This window comes from Salmo trutta, chromosome 27 (assembly GCF_901001165.1).
Source record: "Salmo trutta chromosome 27, fSalTru1.1, whole genome shotgun sequence".
Lineage (NCBI taxonomy): Eukaryota > Metazoa > Chordata > Actinopteri > Salmoniformes > Salmonidae > Salmo > Salmo trutta.
The window spans coordinates 25872554-25894879 of NC_042983.1; the positions used below are offsets into that span (position 1 = coordinate 25872554).

The 22326-nt window shown below is 43.7% G+C and overlaps 1 protein-coding gene across 3 annotated transcripts in view; it reads left to right on the forward strand.

Annotated features, from left to right (window-relative positions):
* cacna1ba (calcium channel, voltage-dependent, N type, alpha 1B subunit, a) overlaps positions 1 to 22326 on the forward strand; it is a 173609-nt gene that overhangs the window by 111014 nt on the left and 40269 nt on the right. For all 3 annotated transcript variants that reach the window (XM_029717478.1, XM_029717476.1, XM_029717477.1), the window contains 9 exons: positions 7027 to 7099; positions 7219 to 7336; positions 12422 to 12489; positions 12939 to 13045; positions 13288 to 13344; positions 13638 to 13700; positions 17310 to 18062; positions 18270 to 18463; positions 21444 to 21570. In XM_029717478.1, the coding sequence (XP_029573338.1) occupies positions 7027 to 7099; positions 7219 to 7336; positions 12422 to 12489; positions 12939 to 13045; positions 13288 to 13344; positions 13638 to 13700; positions 17310 to 18062; positions 18270 to 18463; positions 21444 to 21570 (1560 nt within the window). The remainder of the gene's footprint in view (positions 1 to 7026; positions 7100 to 7218; positions 7337 to 12421; positions 12490 to 12938; positions 13046 to 13287; positions 13345 to 13637; positions 13701 to 17309; positions 18063 to 18269; positions 18464 to 21443; positions 21571 to 22326) is intronic.

A 22326-nucleotide genomic window follows, 5' to 3' on the forward strand; every position in this document is an offset into this window, starting at 1 on the left:
GTCTTTCCATCATTGAATGATTTTTTGTGTGCAAATTAACTCAAGCTTATGGACAATGTCAAATGTGATTTAGCGAAGCACCTGAGTGAGTTGGTTGCGCAATTATGCTGGTACTTTCCCGAAACGGATGACACGCACAACTGGATTTGTTATCCCTTTCTTGCCCTGCCTTCAGTCCACTTACCGATATTTGAACAAGAGAGCCTCATCGAAATTGCAATAAGCGGTTCTGTGAAAATTGGATTTAATCAGAAGCCACTGCCAGATTTCTGGATTGGGCTGCGCTCAGTATCCTGCTTTGGCAAATCGCGTTTTTGAGACACTGATGCCCTTTGCGACCACGTACCTATGTGAGAGGGGATTCTCAGCCCTCACTAGCATGAAAACTAAATACAGGCACAGACTGTGTTGGAAATGAGTTAAGACTGAGACTCTCTCCAATACAAGCCAACGTTGCAGAGTTATGTGCATCCTTTCAAGCACACCCTTCTCATTGACCTGTGGTGAGTTATTCACAATTTTTGATCAACAAATAAAGTTTTATATGTAAGATGGCTAAATTAAGCGCAAAATTATTGATTATTATTATATTATTTGTGCCCTGGTCCTATAAGAGCTCTTTGTCACTTCTCACGAGCCGGGTAGTAACAAAAACTCACACTCATTATTATTTTAAATAAATGTATCGTATGGTGTATGTGTGTGGCAGGCTTACAATGATGGCAAAAAAAAAAATTGAAAGTGCTCTAACCCTGGTGCTAGAGGGGGTGCTGGAAGTTGAATGTTTGAAGGGGTACGGGACTATAAAAAGTTTGGGAACCACTGCTCTAGTATTATGGAAAGCAGAGTGAGTAACAGTGTGGAGTAGCAGTATGGAAAGGAGAGGTTTTCAATACTCTGCACTATGAATTATTGATCCAACTCAGAAACAGAGTAGATGGTCTCTCTGTTTTTCAGCTTCAGCTGTGATAATAATAATAATCAATTTAATGCGAAAACACTCCAGTCATGTGATCTAAATGCACAAAGCGCAGGCAGAGAGGACATTATAAACAAATAGATGCATGCAGCTGATCCAGAGAGAAATTAGGCTTGGCATGCCTTGTCATGTGAGCCTGAGAATATGAACTACAGTAGAATCACTCCCTTGCTGACATAATGGAAGCAGGATTTGTGTGTTGTTCAGGCTCTTTCAGTGCAGTGTTCAGTCAGGCTCTGTGTTGTTCAGGCTATTCTAGTGCAGTGTTCAATCAGACTGTGTTGTTCAAGCTATTTCAGTGCAGTGTTCAGTCAGTATAAGGTGTGCAGGGCCTTCCAGTGCAGTGTTCCATCTGTGTTGTTCAGGACCTTCCAGTGCAGTGTTCAGGCTGTGTTGTTCAGGCTCTTCCAGTGCAGTGTTCAGTCTGTGTTGTTCAGGACCTTCCAGTGCAGTGTTCAGTCTGTGTTGTTCAGGCTCTTTCAGTGCAGTGTTCAGTCTGTGTTGTTCAGGCTCTTTCAGTGCAGTGTTCAGTCTGTGTTGTTCAGGCTCTTCCAGTGCAGTGTTCAGTCTGTGTTGTTCAGGCTCTTCCTGTGCAGTGTTCAATCAGAAATATACTAAGGACTAGTTGTTGTGAAGCTGCTTCACACATCCAGATCCAGCCAAAGCCTGACCCCTCTGTCATGACGTTGGCCTGTGGGTAAGGTTTATAACCCCCCCATAAATACCTTTCTCCCTTCCCCTCTCTTTCTGAACCTACTGAAGGACTGCTGTCCTGAAGGACTGCTGTCCTGTTAAATATAGAGAGTCTGGGAACATCAAACAAATGGGGAAAGGAACCATATTTTGGTAATAAAACCAGTTGGAAATATGCTTTGGAACGTAATGAGTATGGATGTCAGTTCGGTTGTCATCTGAGACATTATGACTGATGACAGGACAACATAAACTGTACCTGGGAAAGTATACACCCTCTAGTTATCAGAGTCACATGGAATTGTTATGCAATTGAAATGTTTGATATTGAAATTGTTTGTTAGGATATTAAATGTAATTTTAGCTTCCAAATGAGAGAATTGGGTTTTCATAAGGAAAGTGCCCTGCTTGATCAGTGGCCCACCCCTGTGAAGAGACAGGGGTTATAAACGATGAAACACATCCTTCCCCCTCTCCACTATATAAGCCATTGACGAAAAGATAACCACATGTTCCAGTACGTGAGGTCTGCAGCCGCTACGTTAGAAGGACACACATGTCAAGTACAAAACTAAGCCAACCTCGGCGTGAGCTTTGGTGGTGAATGGTATGAACTTTGAGCTTATTCACTACAGAAGTGATACTTCCTAGCCGTTGAGTTAGCAGCGGCCGCTGTAGACGTGGGCTAGGAAAGGACGGACGACGGATCCAGTCTAACAAACAGACGAAGATACCACCACGTATCCAATTTACCACCAGAGACATTCTTCCGAGGACAGAAAGATCTGTTGGCCAACCCGGCCAGCATCTACGACCAATCTACCGAAGCACAGCTCAGAGTAAATATTTATTGCATTTTCCTTTTCCAAATGGGCGGTAATTTAGAATGCATAAGATACTGTATTTACGATAGCATAGCTGCTGTTTCTTTGTTCCTAAGTCTTCCCGCTCTTTCATTCAAGCCCAACCCCCTTTCCTTTGTGGAACCAGCCATCATACAGGTTCCGTCCACCAGACGTTTTCTGTATGACATCATTTGTATTCTGTGTATTTGTAATTCTGTGTGATTAGTTTATTTAGTAAATAAATAATTAAACCCAATTTTGTATTGCTGATTCAACTTGTTACCCAGGGTTCGTGAAGATAGCCAAGAATTTACAACTTTCAGTATGAGACTGAAAATAAGATAAGGGTTAATATTGACTGCTATCGATGTAAAATATTACTAAGTATTTTAAGAGTTTATTCGGAAGATAACGGCTCTATAAACGTTCTTCCGTGGTGCCCCGACTTTCTAGTTAATTACATTTACATGATTAGCTTAATCAGGTAATATTAATTACAGAGAAAGAATTTTATAGGTTAGCATGTCATATTCCTTAATCCGGCATAGCCAAAGACACGACACCTCAAAGCTGTTCAGGAAATACAGTACCATTAACAGTTTGGACACACCTACTCATTCAAGGGGTTTTCTTTATTTTTACTATTTCCTACATTGTAGAATAATAATGAAGACATCAAATTTGTGAAATAACACATAGAATCATGTAGTAAACAAAAAAGTGTTTAACAAATCAAAATAGATTTTATATTTGAGATTATTCAAAGTAGACACCTTTTGCCTTGATGACAGCTTTGCACACTCTTGGCATTCTTTCAACCAGCTTCATGAGGAAGTCACCTGGAATACCTTGTCACAACACAACTGATTCCAGGTGACTTACTCATGAAGCTGACTGAGAGAATGCCAAGAGTGTGCAAAGCTGTCATCAAGGCAAAGGGTGGCTACTTTGAAGAATCTTATATATATTTATTTTTTGTATTATTTAAAAAAAATGTTTAACACTTTTTTTGGTTACTACATGATTCCATATGTGTTATTTCATAGTTTTGATGTCTTCAGTATTATTCTACAATGTAGAAAATAGTAAAAATAAAGAAAAGCCCTGGAATGAGTAGGTGTGTCCAAACTTTTGACTGGTACTGTATATGCTAGACAAATCGACTTGAGCTGAGGTACTCCATCCAGGTGCATGAATCATTATGCATTATACACTTTGAATATCATCTACACTGAGCGTACAAAACATTAGGAATACCTTCTTAATATTGAGTTGCACCCCCTTTTGCCCTCAGAAGAATGTCAATTTGTCAGGGCATGGACTCTACAAGCAGTCAAAGCTGGCTCCAATGCTTCCCACAGTTGTGTTAAGTTGGCTGGATGTCCTTTGGTTGGTGGACCATTCCTGATACACACAGGAAACTGTTGAGCGTGAAAAACCTACTACCATACCCCTTTCAAAGACACTTACATATTTTGTCTTGCCCATTCACCCTCTAAATGGCACACATACAAAATCCATGTCTCAATTGTCTCAAGGCTTAAAAATCTTTCTTTAACTTGTCTCCTCCCCTTCATGTACACTGATTGAAGTGGATTTAACAAGTGATCTCAATAAGGAATCATAGCTTTCACCTGGATTCACCTGATCAGTGTATGTCATGGAAAGAGTAGGTGTTCTTAAGGTTTTGTATACTTAGTCTATACTCTATAGCAGGGCTTGACATTAACGCTTGTCCTCTTGTCCGGGCAAGTAAAACATTTTTAGATTTAAGTTGTCCGAATGGACAAGTAATAAAAATGACAGAAAAATCACAAAATCAAACAATTACTTCGATTAGAATTGGATCAGAGATGCCAACATTGGAATAATATTCAAATCTATTTTTCATGTACATAAATTTAAAAAAGCCTACATGTCAGTGTAGGTGAAATGCATATTGACTACAGCCTCGTGTCCAAACTGATGCTGATATGAGGGAGGCGCCTGAACGCTTTAATGAGACTTTTAGTAATATGCAGTGCATTCGGAAAGTTTTCAGACCACTTTACTTTTTCCACATTTTGTTAAGTTACAGCCTTATTCTAAAATTGATTAAATGAAAAATGTTCCTCATCAATCTACACACAATCACTCATAATGACAAAGCAAAAGTGATTTTTTGAAATTTTTGCAAATGTATTACAAATATAAAACAGAAATACCTTATTTCCGTAAGTATTTGTTATTTTTCTTAAAAAAAAAAAAAAAAAACATTCCTTCAGTTTATTTTAGTAAATACTTTAACACTTTTTTTTAAACTGCATTGTTGGTTGTAAGTAAGCATTTCACTGTAAGGTCTACACCAAAAAACATTTGATTTGATTCAGACCCTTTGCTATGAGAGTCGAAATTGAGCTCAGGTGCACCATGTTTCCATTGATCATCCTTGAGATGTTTCTACAACTTGATTGGAGTCCACCTGTGGTAAATTGAATTGATTGGACATGATTTGGAAAGGCACACACCTGTCTATATAAGATCCCACAGTTGACAGTGCATGTCAGAGCAAAAACCAATTCATGTGGTTGAAGGAATTGTCCGTAGAGCTCCGAGACAGGATTTTGTCGAGGCACAGATCTGGGGAAGGGTACCAAAAAAATCTGCAGCATTTAAGGTCCCCATGAACACAGTGGCCTCCATAATTCTTAAATGGAAGAAGTTTTGAACCACCAAGACTCTTCCAAGAGCTGGCTGCCAGGCGAAACTGAGCAATCGGGGGAGAAGGGCCTTGGTCAGGGAGATGACCAAGAACCCGATGGTCACTCTGACAGAGCTCCAGAGTTCCTCTGTGGAGATGGGAAAACCTGCCAGAAGGACAACCATCTCTGCAGCACTCCACCAATCAGGCCTTTATGGTAGAGTGGCCAGACGGAAGCCACTCCTCAGTAAAAGGAGTTTGCCAAAAGGCACCTAAAGGACTCTCAGACCATGAGAAACAAGATTTTCTGGTCTGATGAAACCAAGATTGAACTTTGGCCTGAATGCCAAGTGTCACGCCTGGAGGAAACCTGGCACCATCCCTACGGTGAAGCATGGTGGTGGCAGCATCATGCTGTGGGGATGTTTTTTAGCGGCAGGGACTGGGAGACTAGTCAGGATCGAGGGAAAGATGAACGGAGCAAAGTACAGAGAGATCCTTGATGAAAACCTGCTCCAGAGCACTCAGGACCTCAGACTGGGGGTGAAGATTCACCTTCCAACAGGACAACGACCCTAAGCACACAGCCAAGACAACGTAGGAGTGGCTTCGGGACAAGTCTCTGAATGTCCTTGAGTGGCCCAGCCAGTGCCTGGACTTGAACCCGATCGAACATCTCTGGAGAGACCTGAAAATAGCTGTGCAGTGACGCTCCCCATCCAACCTGGCAGAGCTTGAAAGGATCTGCAGGGAAGAATGGGAGAAACTCCCCAAATACAGGTGTGCCAAGCTTGTAGTGTCATACCCAAGAAGACTTAAGGCTGTAATCGCTGCCAAAGATACTTCAATAAAGTACTGAGTAAAGGGTCTGAATACTTATGTAAATGTGATATTTCAGTTTTTCTTATTTTATAAATAAGCTAACATTTCTAAAAAACTGTTTTTGATTTGTCATTATGGGGTATTGGCTGTAGATTGATGAGGGGGAAAAAAACTGTTGAATCCATTTTAGATAAGGCTGTAACATAATAAAATGTGGAAAAAGTCAAGGGGTCAGAATACTTTCTGAATGCACTGTAAATACAGGCTAAACGCCAGTCATGTTTGAGAAATATAATGAAGGATAGATAATGTTTTGTACTTTCAGTGTATATTTAACATCATGCCTGTTCCAGTGAAAAGAAAATAAACACATTTAGTGAGATGCGTACAGTATTAAATGCACACTATACCCGAAGTCACTTGTTTTATCTATTGTGTTCTATTGTATTTATCTATTATATTTGGTATTTTATCATGATTCACTTGTACAGTTGCACATATTTTTACCTTACAGTAGGGAGGATTAAACAGGGTTTTATGCTGACCTGCATTGTCTTTTCTCTAGTTGGGAAACTAATGAGATATGTACTAATGAATGTCTGTATATGCACCAAGGATTTTAGCAGACAGAGAGAGAACACATTTAGTTTTCTTTCTGCATCACTCTCATTGTTGGAAAGTGTAATGAGGTCCCTGTAGATTCTCACATAGCAATACAGAATATCAAGATTAGCATAAATGTATCTTCAACTCCCTATTAGCTAGGAATGTGTTCTGCTGTGAGATCAGCCTTGACGGAGAGGTTTATGTTAGCCAACCAAGCTGTTAGGGCTCTGACAGTAGCAAGATGTACTATAAATCATTTATAATATATTATTACTAAGTGTGATTCTTCTACATTTTTCAATGGTCACAAAAGTGATGAGGGATTATAAAATATAGTGTGAACCTGTGTGATAGCCAGGCATAGCTCAAAGTTAACAACTAATCTGTGTTTCCTACTGCAGGTTTAATTTTGAGGAGGAGACACCAACAACAAACTTCGACACCTTTCCAGCAGCCATTCTCACAGTTTTCCAGGTGATGTTTACAAAATGCTCAATGAAGTTGTGCTTTGTTTGCCTTTTGAAAATCACTTTATATTAGAATTACTGGAATACCATTAGCTAAATCCGTGACAATATGTTTGTGTCTCCTAGATTCTGACAGGAGAGGACTGGAATGCAGTGATGTATCATGGGATAGAGTCCCATGGGGGCGTTCGGTGGGGAATGTTCTCCTCTATCTACTTCATCGTTCTCACCCTGTTTGGAAACTGTATCCTCTCTGGATGATCGACCTGCATTGATTAAATCAAATAAAATAGTATTTTTCACATGCTTCGTAAACAACAGGTGTAGACGAACAGGGAAATGCTTACTTATGGGCCCTTCCCAACAATGCAGAGAGAAAAAAAAGATAGTAGCACAAGGAATAAGTCCACAATGAGTAACGAATGATAACTTCTTTATAAGCATCACGAGGCCTGTGATAGTAACATGATTTGGCATAGATTTGTACACTATAAGAATTTAAATATACACTGAGTATACCAAACATTAGGAACACCACCCATTTTGCCCTCAGAACAGCCTCAATTCGTCGGGGCATGGATTCTACAAGCAGTCGAAGTGTTCCACAGGGATGCTGGCCCATGTTGACTCCAATGCTTCCCACAGTTGTGTCAAGTTGGCTGGATGTCCTTTGGCGAACTATTCTTGATACACACGGGAAACTTGAGTGTGAAAAACCCATCAGTGTTGCAGTTTTTCACACAAACCCGTGCGCCGGGCACCTACTACCATACTCTGTCCAAAGACACTTCAATCTTTTGTCTTACCCATTCACCCCCTGAATGGCACACATACGCAATCCAATTATTCTTTAACCTGTTTCCTTCCCTTCATCTACACTGATTGAAGTGGATTTAACAAGTGACATCAATAAGGGAGAATAGCTTTCAGCTGGATTCACCTAGTCAGTCTATGTCATGGAAAGATCATGTTTTGTCTACTCAGTATATACTGTATAGCAGGGCTTGACATTAACACTTGTCCTCTTGTCTTGGACAACAAGAATATCGATTTAAATTGTCCGAAAGGAAAAGTATTAAAAAAATCCAACTAAAATCACAATGTCAAACAATTACTCTGATCAGAGGCTAACATTGGAATAATATTCAAATCAATTTTTCACGTACATAAATAAAAAGCCTACATGTCAAAGTGTAGGTGATATGCATATTGGCTGCAGCCTCATGTCCAAACCGATACCTTACCGTGAAGTGCTTACTTAACCAACAATGCAGTTTTAAGAAAAGATTTACTAAATACTAACAAAAAAGAAATAACACAATAAAATAATAATAACGAGGCTATATACAGGGGGTACCAAGTCAATGTGCAAAGGTACAGGTTAGTCAAGGTAATTGAGGTAATATGTACATGTAGGTAGGGGTAAAGTGACTGTGCGTAGATAATAAACAGCGAGTAGCAGCAGCGTAAAAAAGGGGGTCAATGCAAATAGTCCAGGTAGCCATTTTATTAATTGTTCAGCAGGGGGTAGAAGCTGTAAACGAGCCTTTGGACATCGACTTGGCGCTCCGGTACTGCTTGCCGTGCCATAGCAGAGAGAACAGTCTATGACAATTTGTAGGGCCTTCCACTGACACCGCCTGGTATAGAGGTCCTGGATGGCAGGAAGCTTGGCCCCAGTGATGTACTGGGCCGTACGCACTACCTTTGTAGCGCCTTACATTCGGATGCAGAGCTGTTGCCATACCAAGCGGTGATGCAACCAGTCAGAATGCTCTCAATGGTGCAGCTGTAGCACTTCTTGAGGATCTGAGGACCCATGCCAAATCTTTTCAGTCTCCTGAGGGGGAATAGGCATTGTCGTGCCCTCTTCACGGCTGTCTTGGTGTGTATGGACGATGATAGTTTGTTGCTGATGTGGACACCAAGGAACTTGAAGCTCTCGACCCGCTCCACTACAGCCCCATCAATGTGAATGGGGGCGTGCTTGGCCCTGCTTTTTCTGTAGTCCACGATCAGCTCCTTTGTCTTGCTCACGTTAAAGGAGAGGTTGTCGTCCTGGCACCACACTGCCAGGACTCTGACCTCCTCCCTATAGGCTGTCTCATCATTGTGGGTGATCAGGCCTACCACTGTTGTGTAATTGGCAAACTTAATGATGGTGTTGGAGTCGTGCTTGGCTACGCAGTCATTGGTGAACAGGGATTACAGGAGGGGACTAAGCACGCACCCCTGAGGGGCCCCTGTGTTGAGGATCAGTGTGGCAGATGTGTTGTTGCCTACCCGTACCACCTGGGGGCGGCCCGTCAGGAAGTCCAGGATCCAGTTGCAGAGGGAGGTGTTTTGTCCCAGGGTCCTTAGCTTAGGGATGAGCTTTGAGGGCACTATGGTGTTGAACACTTAGCTGTAGTCAATGAACAGCATTCTCACATAGGTGTTCCTTTTGTCTAGGTGGGAAAGGGCAGTGTGGAGTTCATGTCCAGGTGGGAAAGGGCAGTGTGGAGTACAATTGAGATTGCATCACCTGTGGATCTGTTGGGGCGGTATGCGAATTGGAATGGGTCTACGTTTTCCCGGGATGATGCTGTTGTGAGCCATGACCAGCCTTTCAAAGCACTTCATGGCTACAAGCATGAGTGCTATGGGTCGGTAGTCATTTAGGCAGGTTACCTTGGCGTTCTTGGGCACCGGGACTATGGTGGTCTGCTTGAAACATGTATGTATTACAGACTCGGTCAGGGAGGGGTTGAAAATATCAGTGAAGACACTTGCCAGTTGGTCCGTGCATGCTTTGAGTACACGTCCTGGTAATCCATATGGCTCTGCGGCCTTGTGAATGTTGACCTGTTTTAAGGTCCTACTCGCGTCGGCTACGGAGAGTGTGATCACACAGTCGTCCCGAACAGTTGGTGTTCTCGTGCATGCTTCAGTGTTGCTTGCCTCGAAGCGAGCATAGAAGGCATTTAGCTCGTCTGGTAGGCTCACGTCACTGGGCAGCTCATGACTGGATTTCCCTTTGTGATCCATAATAGTTTGTAAGCCCTGCCACATCCAACGAGCATCAGAGCCGGTGTAGTAGGATTCAATCTAAGTTCTGTATGGACGCTTTCACTGTTTGATAGTTCGTCTGAGGGCATAGCGGGATTTCTCATAAGTGTCTGCATTATTGTCCACTCCTTGAAAGCGGCAGTTCTAGCCTTTAGGTCAGTGTGGATGTTGCCTGTAATCCATGGCTTCTGGTTAGGGTATATACGTACGGTCACTGTGGGGACGACATGTCATGTGGTGTACTCCTCAACTCCTCAATGCCATTGGATGAATCCCGGAACATATTCCAGTCTGTGCTAGCAAAACAGTCTTGTAGCTTAGCATCCATGTCATCTGACCACTTCCGTATTGAGTGAGTCACTGGTACTTCCTGCTTTAGTTTTTGCTTGTAAGCAGGAATCAGGAGGATATAATTATAGTCAAATTTGCCAAATGAATTGCGAGGGAGAGCTTTGTACCTGTCATTAGGAGCGCTGTCCCCGGCCGCTAGGAGCGACGCTTCTGGATAAACATTTTCTTGTTTGCTTATGGCCTTATACAGTTAATTTAGTGTGGTCTTAGTGCCAGAATTGGTTTGTGGTGGTAAATAGACAGCTACGAAAAATATAGATGAAAACTCTCTTCGTAGATAGTGTGGTCTATAGCTTATCATGACGTACTCTACCTCAGGGGAGCAAAACCTCAAAAGCTTATGCGCCTGCTGTTATTGACAAATTAACACAGACTACCACCTCTCGTCTTACTGGAGGTAGCTGTTCTGTCTTGCCGATGCACAGAAAATCCAGCCAACTGTTTATCTATGTTGTAGTTCAGCCACGACTCAGTGAAACATAAAATATTACAGTTTTTAATGTCCCGTTGGTAGTAGTCTCGAACAGAGCTCATCCAGTTTATTCTCAAGTGATTGCATGTTGGCCAATAGGAAGGAGGGTAGAAGTGGGTTACCCATTCACCAACGAACTCTCACAAGGCACCTGGATCTGCGCCTCTCTATCTCAGTCTCCTCTTCATGTGAATGGGGGGGATTGGGGCCTGGTCTGGAAACAGCACTAAATCCTTCGTGTCAGACTCATTAAAGAAATAGTCTTTGTCCAGTTCGTGGTGAGTAATTGCTGTTATGATATCCAGAAGCTCTTTTCGGTCATAGGAGATGGAAGCAGAAACATTACGTACTGTACCATAAAAGTTACAAACAATGTGGGAAAAAACCACACAAAATAGCACAATTGGTTAGGAGCCCGTAAAACAGCAGCCATCCCCTCCGGCACCATTTTCTGTCCTATGATCTTCTATGTAGAAGAACCCCTTACCTTCTAACCACTCTTGTGTAGCTTGTAAACAAAACATGTTACATGTGCAGGTTCATGAGAGTCTCAGCTTTTCATAGATAGCTTTTAACAGTTTGTAGCTCAAACCATTTGGACTCTACGGAAATGTTTGTATAAAGTCCTTTGGGATCCACCCTTGTCTCACTAACACTGCTCTAGCTCTGTCCCCGTTTATCACACAAACTAAACACAAAATGTTTAAAAGGGTTTAGTCCAAAATGTGCCGGCGGTATAGTGGAACAAATTGGGTTAAAGGCTCCTTAACAGCCTCTACCACCAAGCCATAAGACTGCTGAACAGTTAATGAAATTTGCATTGACCCCCCCCCCCTTTTTTTTATGCTGCTGCTACTCGCTGTTCATTATCTATGCATGGTCACTTTAACCCTACCTACATATTACCTCAATTACCTTGACTAACCTGTACCCCCGCACACTGACTCGGTATCGGTACCACCTGTATATAGCCTCGTTATTGTAACATTTTCTTAACTCTTATTTTTTCTTAACTGGATTGTTGATTAAGGGCTTGTAACTAAGCATTTCATGGTAAGGTCTACACCTGTTGTATTCGGCGCATGTGACAAATAAAATGTTTGATTTGTGTTAAAGGGGCAGTATTTTGAGGCAGGCTTGAATATGCAAAGAAGCCAATAGGCAGCGTGTAGCTTACATATTTGTCTGATTCTTTATGGTAAAAAATATAGTAATGCATTTTATTTTGTAAAGTGCTTCCTTGCATCATACAATTATGTAAAAATGGTGTTAGACCTTTTTTTGGGGGGGGGGACAAGTGGCTTGAGCTTTTGGGCAAGTAAAAAATCAGTCCTACTTGTCTGAAGGGAAAGTGGCAAAAAATAGTTAATGTCAAGCTCTGCTGTATAGGATGATTAGGATCCGATGTAAATATTGATTGATTGACTGTTTGAAATTACCTGACCACTCACTGATCAGACACTCTGCTCAATGTCTTCTTGGCCATTGCTGTTGACAACCTTGCAAACGCACAGGAGCTCACTAAGGTAATGGTACATAGTACTATGGTACATAGGCTTCCAGCCTCGGAAGGAGAGAGAGAGAGCAAGAGTTCAGCTGATGATCCATCATAAAAGTCAGCTGTCTAATCAAACGACACATGGAATTTAATCCCTGTATTTATGCTTGTTGAATTAGACAGGTAATATTCCTATTAGGATATAGAGTGCCTTGCTTTACTAGTTCCTTTACCCTGTCGTCTGGTGCTGTTCTGGGATGACGGCTGTTTGTCCTGGTCAATAACTCAAAGCAATGAATCTCCTAACTGGCTGTAGGATTTTCGACCATTAATATTTCACCTATGGGGAAGAGGCTTAAATCTTAGCGGTCACTCCAGAAAGAGTTGATGTCGTTGATTTGTTGGCTTGTGGCCATTGATGGCCCTCCTACCCACCCCTGTGTGATCTTCTTTCCTCTGTGTGTATGTGCTCCCCAGGACGAGGAGGAGCAGGAGGTGGCCATCACTAAGAAGATGGCCCTCCAGATGGTCAAGGAGGTGAAGGAGGTCAGCCCCATGTCGGCAGCTAACATCTCTATCACAGCGTAAGTCATGATCTGGCGTTTGATCCAGTTTCCCCCTGCTACCCCTCTGCCCCCCCCCCCCCCAGCACACCACACTGTCTCCCCCTCCTGAGAGATGCTATTTTATATTATTTTAAGAGGATCATGTGTTCTCTCTTTGAGTCACTGTAGGGCTCAATGTTGTAAATGTGTGAGAAGCAGTTAGTAAAAGGCTTAAGAAGGGTCAGAGATACCTTAATACTCTGGCTCCCACCCCCACATAGGCTACACAGTATGCTGTACACAGGCCAACATGGAGCGGAGAGGGCAAAGCCAGCAAGGTAATTTCATAAACAATGAGCACAGATTGGGCATGCAATGCTGTACATTCAGACACATGGTTCTGTGGTGTATACCATTGTTGGACCCCACTAATCTCTTTTGAGTGACAGGCACATAACATAAAATGTCAATTGAGTTGCTAAATAGATAGCCCACATGAGATTTTGAGCATATCAGTCATTATATGTGGCACTGTATCCTTGTACTGCTGTTCACCTGTCCTCCTTCTGACCCTGAACTCTCCCCCTCTTTTGTTCTCCCTCCCCCAACTTTTGTTTCTTTGCATGTGCAGTTTTGTAAAGCAAAGTCGAGGTGCACTCTCTCGCAGCTCGTCCGTCTGCAGCGTTAATTCACTGTGAGTGTTTACTCTCCGTTACACTTTACTTCATCACCCTCCTCCTCCTCCTCCCTAGCCTGGGTCCCATTCACTATGTACAGTAGCCAATTCTTCTATCCATATCATGCCTTTAATGTTGGGCTTGGCTGGAAACGAACACAGAGAGGAGTTGGACCACCAGGCTACCCCCCCTCCCCTTCCTCCGTCTCCCCCTTGACTCCCAACTGTTCTCCTAAGCATGGTGTCATACCATTATGAGTTTTCCGCTATGTTGAACTGTTGCAGATGAATGTGGAAGCCTGCCTCAGTAACGGATGTCATGAGATGGTATGCTCATGCTGTATCTACATGTGTTTGTCATGATGGACCAGTGAATGTATTGAATACTGTACATCTGCACTTGTTGCAGTGACTGAGCTCTCCTCGTGACTCTCCCTCTCTAAAGAATAACTTCCTGCCTATACTGGGTTTACCACTCAGAGGTAGTCTGTTGTGCTGCTGGACTGGGCTGGACTGGGCTGGACTGGGCTGGGCTGGGTTAACAGCAAGCCCCTGCTGTGTAGAGCAGACGTTCTGTAGGGGTGAGACTGAAAGCCGTTCTCACTCCCTGTCTTAATGACCCACAGCAAAGCCACTACAAACTGTCGCTGATGCTCAGTGAGTCAGCAGTTCCTGAGCAGCTCTGTAATGGCCACCATGTGCCACAGGACCAGATGCCACTGTCAAGCATCTGGAGAGGCAAAACACACACAAACTTGCATGCATGTACATTCTCTCTCTCTCTCTCTCTCTCTCTCTCTCTCTCTCTCTCTCTCTCTCTCTCTCTCACTCACTCACTCACTCACTCACTCACTCACTCACTCACTCACTCACTCACTCACTCACTCACTCACTCACTCACTCACTCACTCACTCACTCACTCACTCACTCACTCACACGTTTAAGATAAAGTCAAGTACTAAATCTCCTTATTGTAGTGCAATACCAACATCTGGCTCTTTCCCTTATCTTCTTTAGTTTTAGTTCTCCTCTCAGTGAAGAAAGTTATTTGGTTTCTGTGTTATTTGTGTTGCCCCATGTTTCTCCTCTGTCAGTCTTTATAAACTCTTGTATCCCCCTGTGTTTGTTTTCAATATCTCCTAACCTGTTAATGGCAGGGAGCTTACTCTTAGTCTGTCCCTTGTTTGTTTCAATGTGCTCCTTTCTGTGTTTTAGGAGTTATGTCTGCTCCCCAGTCCATCACTACTTGAGGTCAACTAACTTATGGTGTCAATGTCAATCTACTTGTATAGCATACATACCTTCCTGGTGATGACCATCATCGTGTTTACATTATTGAAGCGGGATGGAACCAAAATCTTGTCCCGCTTCTTTATTTTGACCTACATAAGCATGTATCATATCCTCCTTAAAGTATGCCATACACTATACTGTAAATACACTCAAATAATCCCCTGCCTCCTCTCCATTCACCCCAAGTCAGAGACCTCATAGTTTAGAGCTATACTCTGTTGTCAGGTAAGTAATGGAGGAAAGATTGGAGCCCTGGGGTTGTAAATGACCACTAGGCTAGAACAAGTAGACATGATAGTATACAGTTGAAGTCGGAAGTTAACATACACTTAGTTTGCGTCATTAAAATTTGTTTTTCAACCACTCCACACATTACTTGTTAAAAACTATAGTTTTGGCAAGTCGGTTAGGACATCTACTTTGTGCATGACTGTATCACAATTCCAGCGGGTCAGAAGTTTACATACACCAAGTTGACTGTGCCTTTAAACAGCTTGGAAAATTCCAGAAAATGATGTCATGGCTTTAGAAGCTTCGGATAGGCTAATTGACATCATTTGAGTCAATTGGTGGTGTACCTGTGGATGTATTTCAAGGCCTACCTTCAAACTCAGTGCCTCTTTGCTTGACATCATGGGAAAATCAAAAGAAATCAGCCAAGACCTCAGAAAAAAATTGTAGACCTCCACAAGTCTGGTTCATCCTTGGGAACAATTTCCAAACACCTGACGGTTCCATGCTCATCTGTACAAACAATGGTACGCAAGTAGAAACACCATGGGACCACGCAGCCGTCATACCACTCAGGGAGGAGACGCGTTCTGTCTCCTAGAGATGAACGTACTTTGGTGCGAAAAGTGCAAATCAATCCCAGAACAAGAGCAAAGGACCTTGTGAAGATGCTGGAGGAAACAAGTACAGAAGTATCTATATCCACAGTAAAACGAGTCCTATATCGACATAACCTGAAAGGTCGCTCAGCAAGGAAGAAGCAACTGCTCCAAAACCGCCATAAAAAAGTCAGACTATGGTTTGCAACTGCACATTGGGACGTACTTTTTGGAGAAATGTCCTCTGGTCTGATGAAACAAAAATAGAAATGTTTGGCCATAATGACCATCATTATGTTTGGAGGAAAAAGGAGAGGCTTGCAAGCCGAAGAACACCATCCCAACTTGAAGCACGGGGGTGGCAGCATCATGTTGTGGGGGTGCTTTGCTGCATGAGGGACTGGTGCACTTCACAAAATAGATGGCATCATAAGGGAGGAAAATTATGTGGATATATTAAAGCAACATCTCAAGACATCAGTCAGGAAGTTAAAGCTTGGTCGCAAATGGGTCTTCCAAATGGACAATGACCCTAAGCATACTTCCAAAGTTGTGGCAAAATGGCTTAAGGATGACAAAGTCAAGGTATTGGAGTGTCCATCACAAAGCTCTGACCTCAATCTTATAGAAAATTTGAGGGCAGAACTGAAAAAGCGTGTGCGAGCAAGGAGGCCTACAAAACCTGACTCAGTTACACCAGCTCTGTCAGGAGGAATGGGCCAAAATTCACCCAACTTATTGTGGGAAGCTTGTGGAAGGCTACCTGAAACGTTTGACCTAAGTTAAACAATTTAAAGGCAATGCTACCAAATACTAATTGAGTGTATGTAAACTTCTGACCCACTGGGAATGTGATGAAATAAATAAAAGCTGAAATAAATCTTTCTCTCCACTATCATTCTGACATTTCAAATTCTTAAAATATAGTGGTGATCCTAACTGACCTAAAACAGGGATTTTTTACTAGGATTAAATGTCAGAAATTGTGAAAAACTGATTTTAAATGTATTTGGCTAAGGTGTATGTAAACGTCCGACTTCAACTGTATATAGTTTTCATGCTGTTGTAGGAAAGTTACTTCTGTTTCATACACAGCAAAGGAAGTCATGTTTGATGTATTGGAATACGTGTGGTAGGAAGACTACTGATTTAGAATGCATATGTTCAACCATTTCAAAATACTCTAAAGACACACAAATGAAGCATGTCAGAGCATGGCCTTGGTCTACCATGCTTGGCCTGTCCATAAAGGTGTTCTTTTTACCTGTGGTAATGGGGTGGGACCGGACTGTTTTGCTGTGAAGAAACCTCCATTGTACTTGCATACTGTATATAATTCAGCATGCAGGAGTTTTATGTCTTCTGATATGTGATGTATTCCATAATTTCTGTTTTTATCCTTCTCTTCAAATACATATAACTCGTGCAGTAAAGGAGAGTTTTTCAGTGTACCCTATTAAAGGTGAACTACCCTGTCCCTCTGCTCTGTCTGTCCACCTGCAGTAAGGAGCAGCAGAAGTCTCTGAAGATGATGTCAGTGTGGGAGCAGCGCACCACTCAGCTGAGGAGACACAACCTGCGGGCCAGCAGTGAGGCCCTGTACAGCGAGCTGGACCCTGAGGAGAGGCTACGCATGTCCTCCGCCCTGCACATCCGCCCTGACATGAAGACCCACATGGACCGGCCCCTGGTCGTGAAGCCCCATGACGGCCCCGGCCCCATGGGCCACCTCAAGCCCCAGACCCCTGAGGAGACGGATAACCCTGGGGACCCGGCCGGCCCCCAGCCACGTAGGCGGCACCGGGACAGGGAGAGACCCATCGACGAGGCCGATGAGAATGGAGATCCAGGCAAAGAGGGTAGGCACCATGTCCATCACAGTCGCAGCAAGTACCCCAACGGGACTCGGGGTAAGGAGGGGAAGAGTGAGCAGTCGCATAGCCGAGAGGGTGGCAGGAGGCACCACCACCAGACCTCAGTGGACGAGGGAGGTGGAGGGGGAACTGGGACGGGAGAGAGAGTGCACCGCCACCACCACTCCCACAGACAGGCCAGAGAGGGTAACAGCACTGTCAACAGCGGACGCAAGGATGAGCGCAGGTCACGCCACAAAGATGGACGCTCGGGAGAGAGATGCTACAGGGGAGAGAACGGGGCCAATGGGGAGAGGAGGAGACACAAGACCCACAGTTACAGGGGCCAGTCCACACTGGCGGGAGAGGAGCACAGTGAGAGGGAGAGGAGGAAGGGCCACAGGTAAGACTGTCTCAGTCCCTGGCTCTCTCTCTTACGTCTCCAGATGACTTCTGCATGACTATATTGGTTAACTACAGCAAATCTATATGGTACATCATTTTGCAATGATGAAAGCATATCCCATAATGTTATTTTAGAGGAACAGATGTCTACTTAGTACCAGAGATCAATGAGTTGTGCTCTATGGTCATGTCCTCTGTTTCCCAGGGACAGATATGTTGAGTCTGAGGGCGACTCCATGGCCACTAGCACCCAGCATGATCCTGGAGATCAGAGGTGGGGCACAGAGATAACTGAGGACTCAGACAACCAGAGGAACGTCAGACGGACAGGATGGACGGCCGTCCACATACCCCCTGTCACCATCACCTCCCCGCCTGGGGAGACCACCCTTATCCCCAGTCAGTACCAACCTTAACGCTAACACTCATCTCCCAGTCAGTACCAACCTTAACCCTAACACTCATCTCCCAGTCAGTACCAACCTTAACCCTAACACTCATCCCCAGTCAGTACCAACCTTAACCCTAACACTTATCTCCCAGTCAGTACCAACCTTAACCCTAACACTTATCTCCCAGTCAGTACCAACCTTAACCCTAACACTCATCTCCCAGTCAGTACCAACCTTAACCCTAACACTCATCTCCCAGTCAGTACCAACCTTAACCCTAACACTCATCCCCCAGTCAGTACCAACCTTAACCCTAACACTCATCCCCAGTCAGTACCAACCTTAACCCTAACACTCATCTCCCAGTCAGTACCAACCTTAACCCTAACACTCATCTCCCAGTCAGTACCAACCTTAACCCTAACACTCATCTCCCAGTCAGTACCAACCTTAACCCTAACACTCATCTCCCAGTCAGTACCAACCTTAACCCTAACACTCATCTCCCAGTCAGTACCAACCTTAACCCTAACACTCATCCCCAGTCAGTACCAACCTTAACCCTAACACTTATCTCCCAGTCAGTACCAACCTTAACCCTAACACTTATCTCCCAGTCAGTACCAACCTTAACCCTAACACTCATCTCCCAGTCAGTACCAACCTTAACCCTAACACTCATCTCCCAGTCAGTACCAACCTTAACCCTAACACTCATCCCCCAGTCAGTACCAACCTTAACCCTAACACTCATCCCCAGTCAGTACCAACCTTAACCCTAACACTCATCTCCCAGTCAGTACCAACCTTAACCCTAACACTCATCTCCCAGTCAGTACCAACCTTAACCCTAACACTCATCTCCCAGTCAGTACCAACCTTAACCCTAACACTCATCTCCCAGTCAGTACCAACCTTAACCCTAACACTCATCTCCCAGTCAGTACCAACCTTAACCCTAACACTCATCCCCCAGTCAGTACCAACCTTAACCCTAACACTCAACCCCAGTCAGTACCAACCTTAACCCTAACACTCATCCCCAGTCAGTACCAACCTTAACCCTAACACTCATCCCCAGTCAGTACCAACCTTAACCCTAACACGTATCTCCCAGTCAGTACCAACCTTAACCCTAACACTCATCTCCCAGTCAGTACCAACCTTAACCCTAACACTCATCTCCCAGTCAGTACCAACCTTAACCCTAACACTCATCTCCCAGTCAGTACCAACCCTAACACTTATCTCCCAGTCAGTACCAACCTTAAGCCTAACACTCATCTCCCAGTCAGTACCAACCTTAACCCTAACACTCATCTCCCAGTCAGTACCAACCTTAACCCTAACACTCATCTCCCAGTCAGTACCAACCTTAACCCTAACACTCATCTCCCAGTCAGTACCAACCCTAACACTTATCTCCCAGTCAGTACCAACCTTAAGCCTAACACTCATCTCCCAGTCAGTACCAACCTTAACCCTAACACTCATCTCCCAGTCAGTACCAACCTTAACCCTAACACTCATCTCCCAGTCAGTACCAACCTTAACACTCATCTCCCAATCAGTACCAACCTTAACCCTAACACTCATCTCCCAGTCAGTACCAACCTTAACCCTAACACTCATCCCCAGTCAGTACCAACCTTAACCCTAACACTCATCTCCCAGTCAGTACCAACCTTAACCCTAACACTCATCCCCCAGTCAGTACCAACCTTAACCCTAACACTCAACCCCAGTCAGTACCAACCTTAACCCTAACACTCATCCCCAGTCAGTACCAACCTTAACCCTAACACTCATCCCCAGTCAGTACCAACCTTAACCCTAACACTCATCCCCAGTCAGTACCAACCTTAACCCTAACACGTATCTCCCAGTCAGTACCAACCTTAACCCTAACACTCATCTCCCAGTCAGTACCAACCCTAACACTTATCTCCCAGTCAGTACCAACCTTAAGCCTAACACTCATCTCCCAGTCAGTACCAACCTTAACCCTAACACTCATCTCCCAGTCAGTACCAACCTTAACCCTAACACTCATCTCCCAGTCAGTACCAACCTTAACCCTAACACTCATCTCCCAGTCAGTACCAACCTTAACACTCATCTCCCAATCAGTACCAACCTTAACCCTAACACTCATCTCCCAGTCAGTACCAACCTTAACCCTAACACTCATCCCCAGTCAGTACCAACCTTAACCCTAACACTCATCCCCAGTCAGTACCAACCTTAACCCTAACACTCATCCCCAGTCAGTACCAACCTTAACCCTAACACTCATCTCCCAGTCAGTACCAACCTTAACCCTAACACTCATCTCCCAGTCAGTACCAACCTTAACCCTAACACTCATCCCCAGTTAGTACCAACCCTAACACTTATCTCCCAGTCAGTACCAACCTTAACCCTAACACTCATCTCCCAGTCAGTACCAACCTTAACCCTAACACTCATCCCCAGTCAGTACCAACCTTAACCCTAACACTCATCCCCCAGTCAGTTCCAACCCTAACACTTATCTCCCAGTCAGTACCAACCTTAACCCTAACACTCATCTCCCAGTCAGTACCAACCTTAACCCTAACACTCATCTCCCAGTCAGTACCAACCTTAACCCTAACACTCATCCCCAGTCAGTACCAACCTTAACCCTAACACTCATCCCCAGTCAGTACCAACCTTAACCCTAACACTCATCTCCCAGTTAGTACCAACCTTAACCCTAACACTCATCCCCAGTCAGTACCAACCTTAACCCTAACACTCATCTCCCAGTCAGTACCAACCTTAACCCTAACACTCATCCCCAGTCAGTACCAACCTTAACCCTAACACTCATCCCCCAGTCAGTACCAACCTTAACCCTAACACTCATCCCCTGTCAGTTTCGTAAATCTATTTTCACTCTAGTACTGTTAGTTCAGTGTCCTGTGTTGCTGAGGTGTATCTAAAGCTTTGTATATGTGCCCCAGTGAACAGTATAGACTGTGAGACATTGCCTATGAACGAGGAGAAGAAGACCCTGGAGGCGTTGACTCGGGACGGACCCAGACCCATCCTCCCCTACAGCTCCATGTTTGTGTTTGGCCAGACCAACATGTGAGTGGGCCACGTGGTGTGGGCAGCTCTGTACTATATGCTACACAACTCATACCATTCAAACCACACACACTCTGCCTTCCATGTAGTCCATGGCTGCATGAGAACATTGTCTCATGGTCCCACTTTTAACGCATGTTAACATTATAGTGTCTATCTTAAAGGCAATTGACTAGCACTTTCCTTTAAATCCACACACTCACTCAAATGTCCGTTTTTGTAGATTTCCTGTAAACCTTTGCATAAACCTACGATCAATTAACAGAAAACTGTGATAGCCTGTCTATATGCAGCCAGCCATTGTGTTAGCCTGTTGTTGTAGTGTTGATTATCATTCACTATCATTCATATGTCATCATATCATCACTGTATATTATCAAATCAATTCTCTATGTGTAATTTAATTACGCAATTTTAACTAATCATGTAACTTTAATTAACTAGGCAGTCTGGGCACCACGGGAATGTGCTGTTAATAGAGTTTCAATTTCCCGAATATAACTCTTCAGATATTTTTATGTCTTATCGATTATAGTCACTTATTAATGTATTATTACCTCATCAGTCATATTCTGAATGTCTCAAACCCTTGGATATCTGCTCGAACCCTAGCCTAGATCATGAATCAGCAATATACAAATTGGCTTAATTAGTTATTTACTAACTAACTTAATCAATCATAGATTTGCATAAACACACACACACAAATAGGTCATACATTGGTTACTGACATGATAGAAAAGTCCCTAGTGGGCT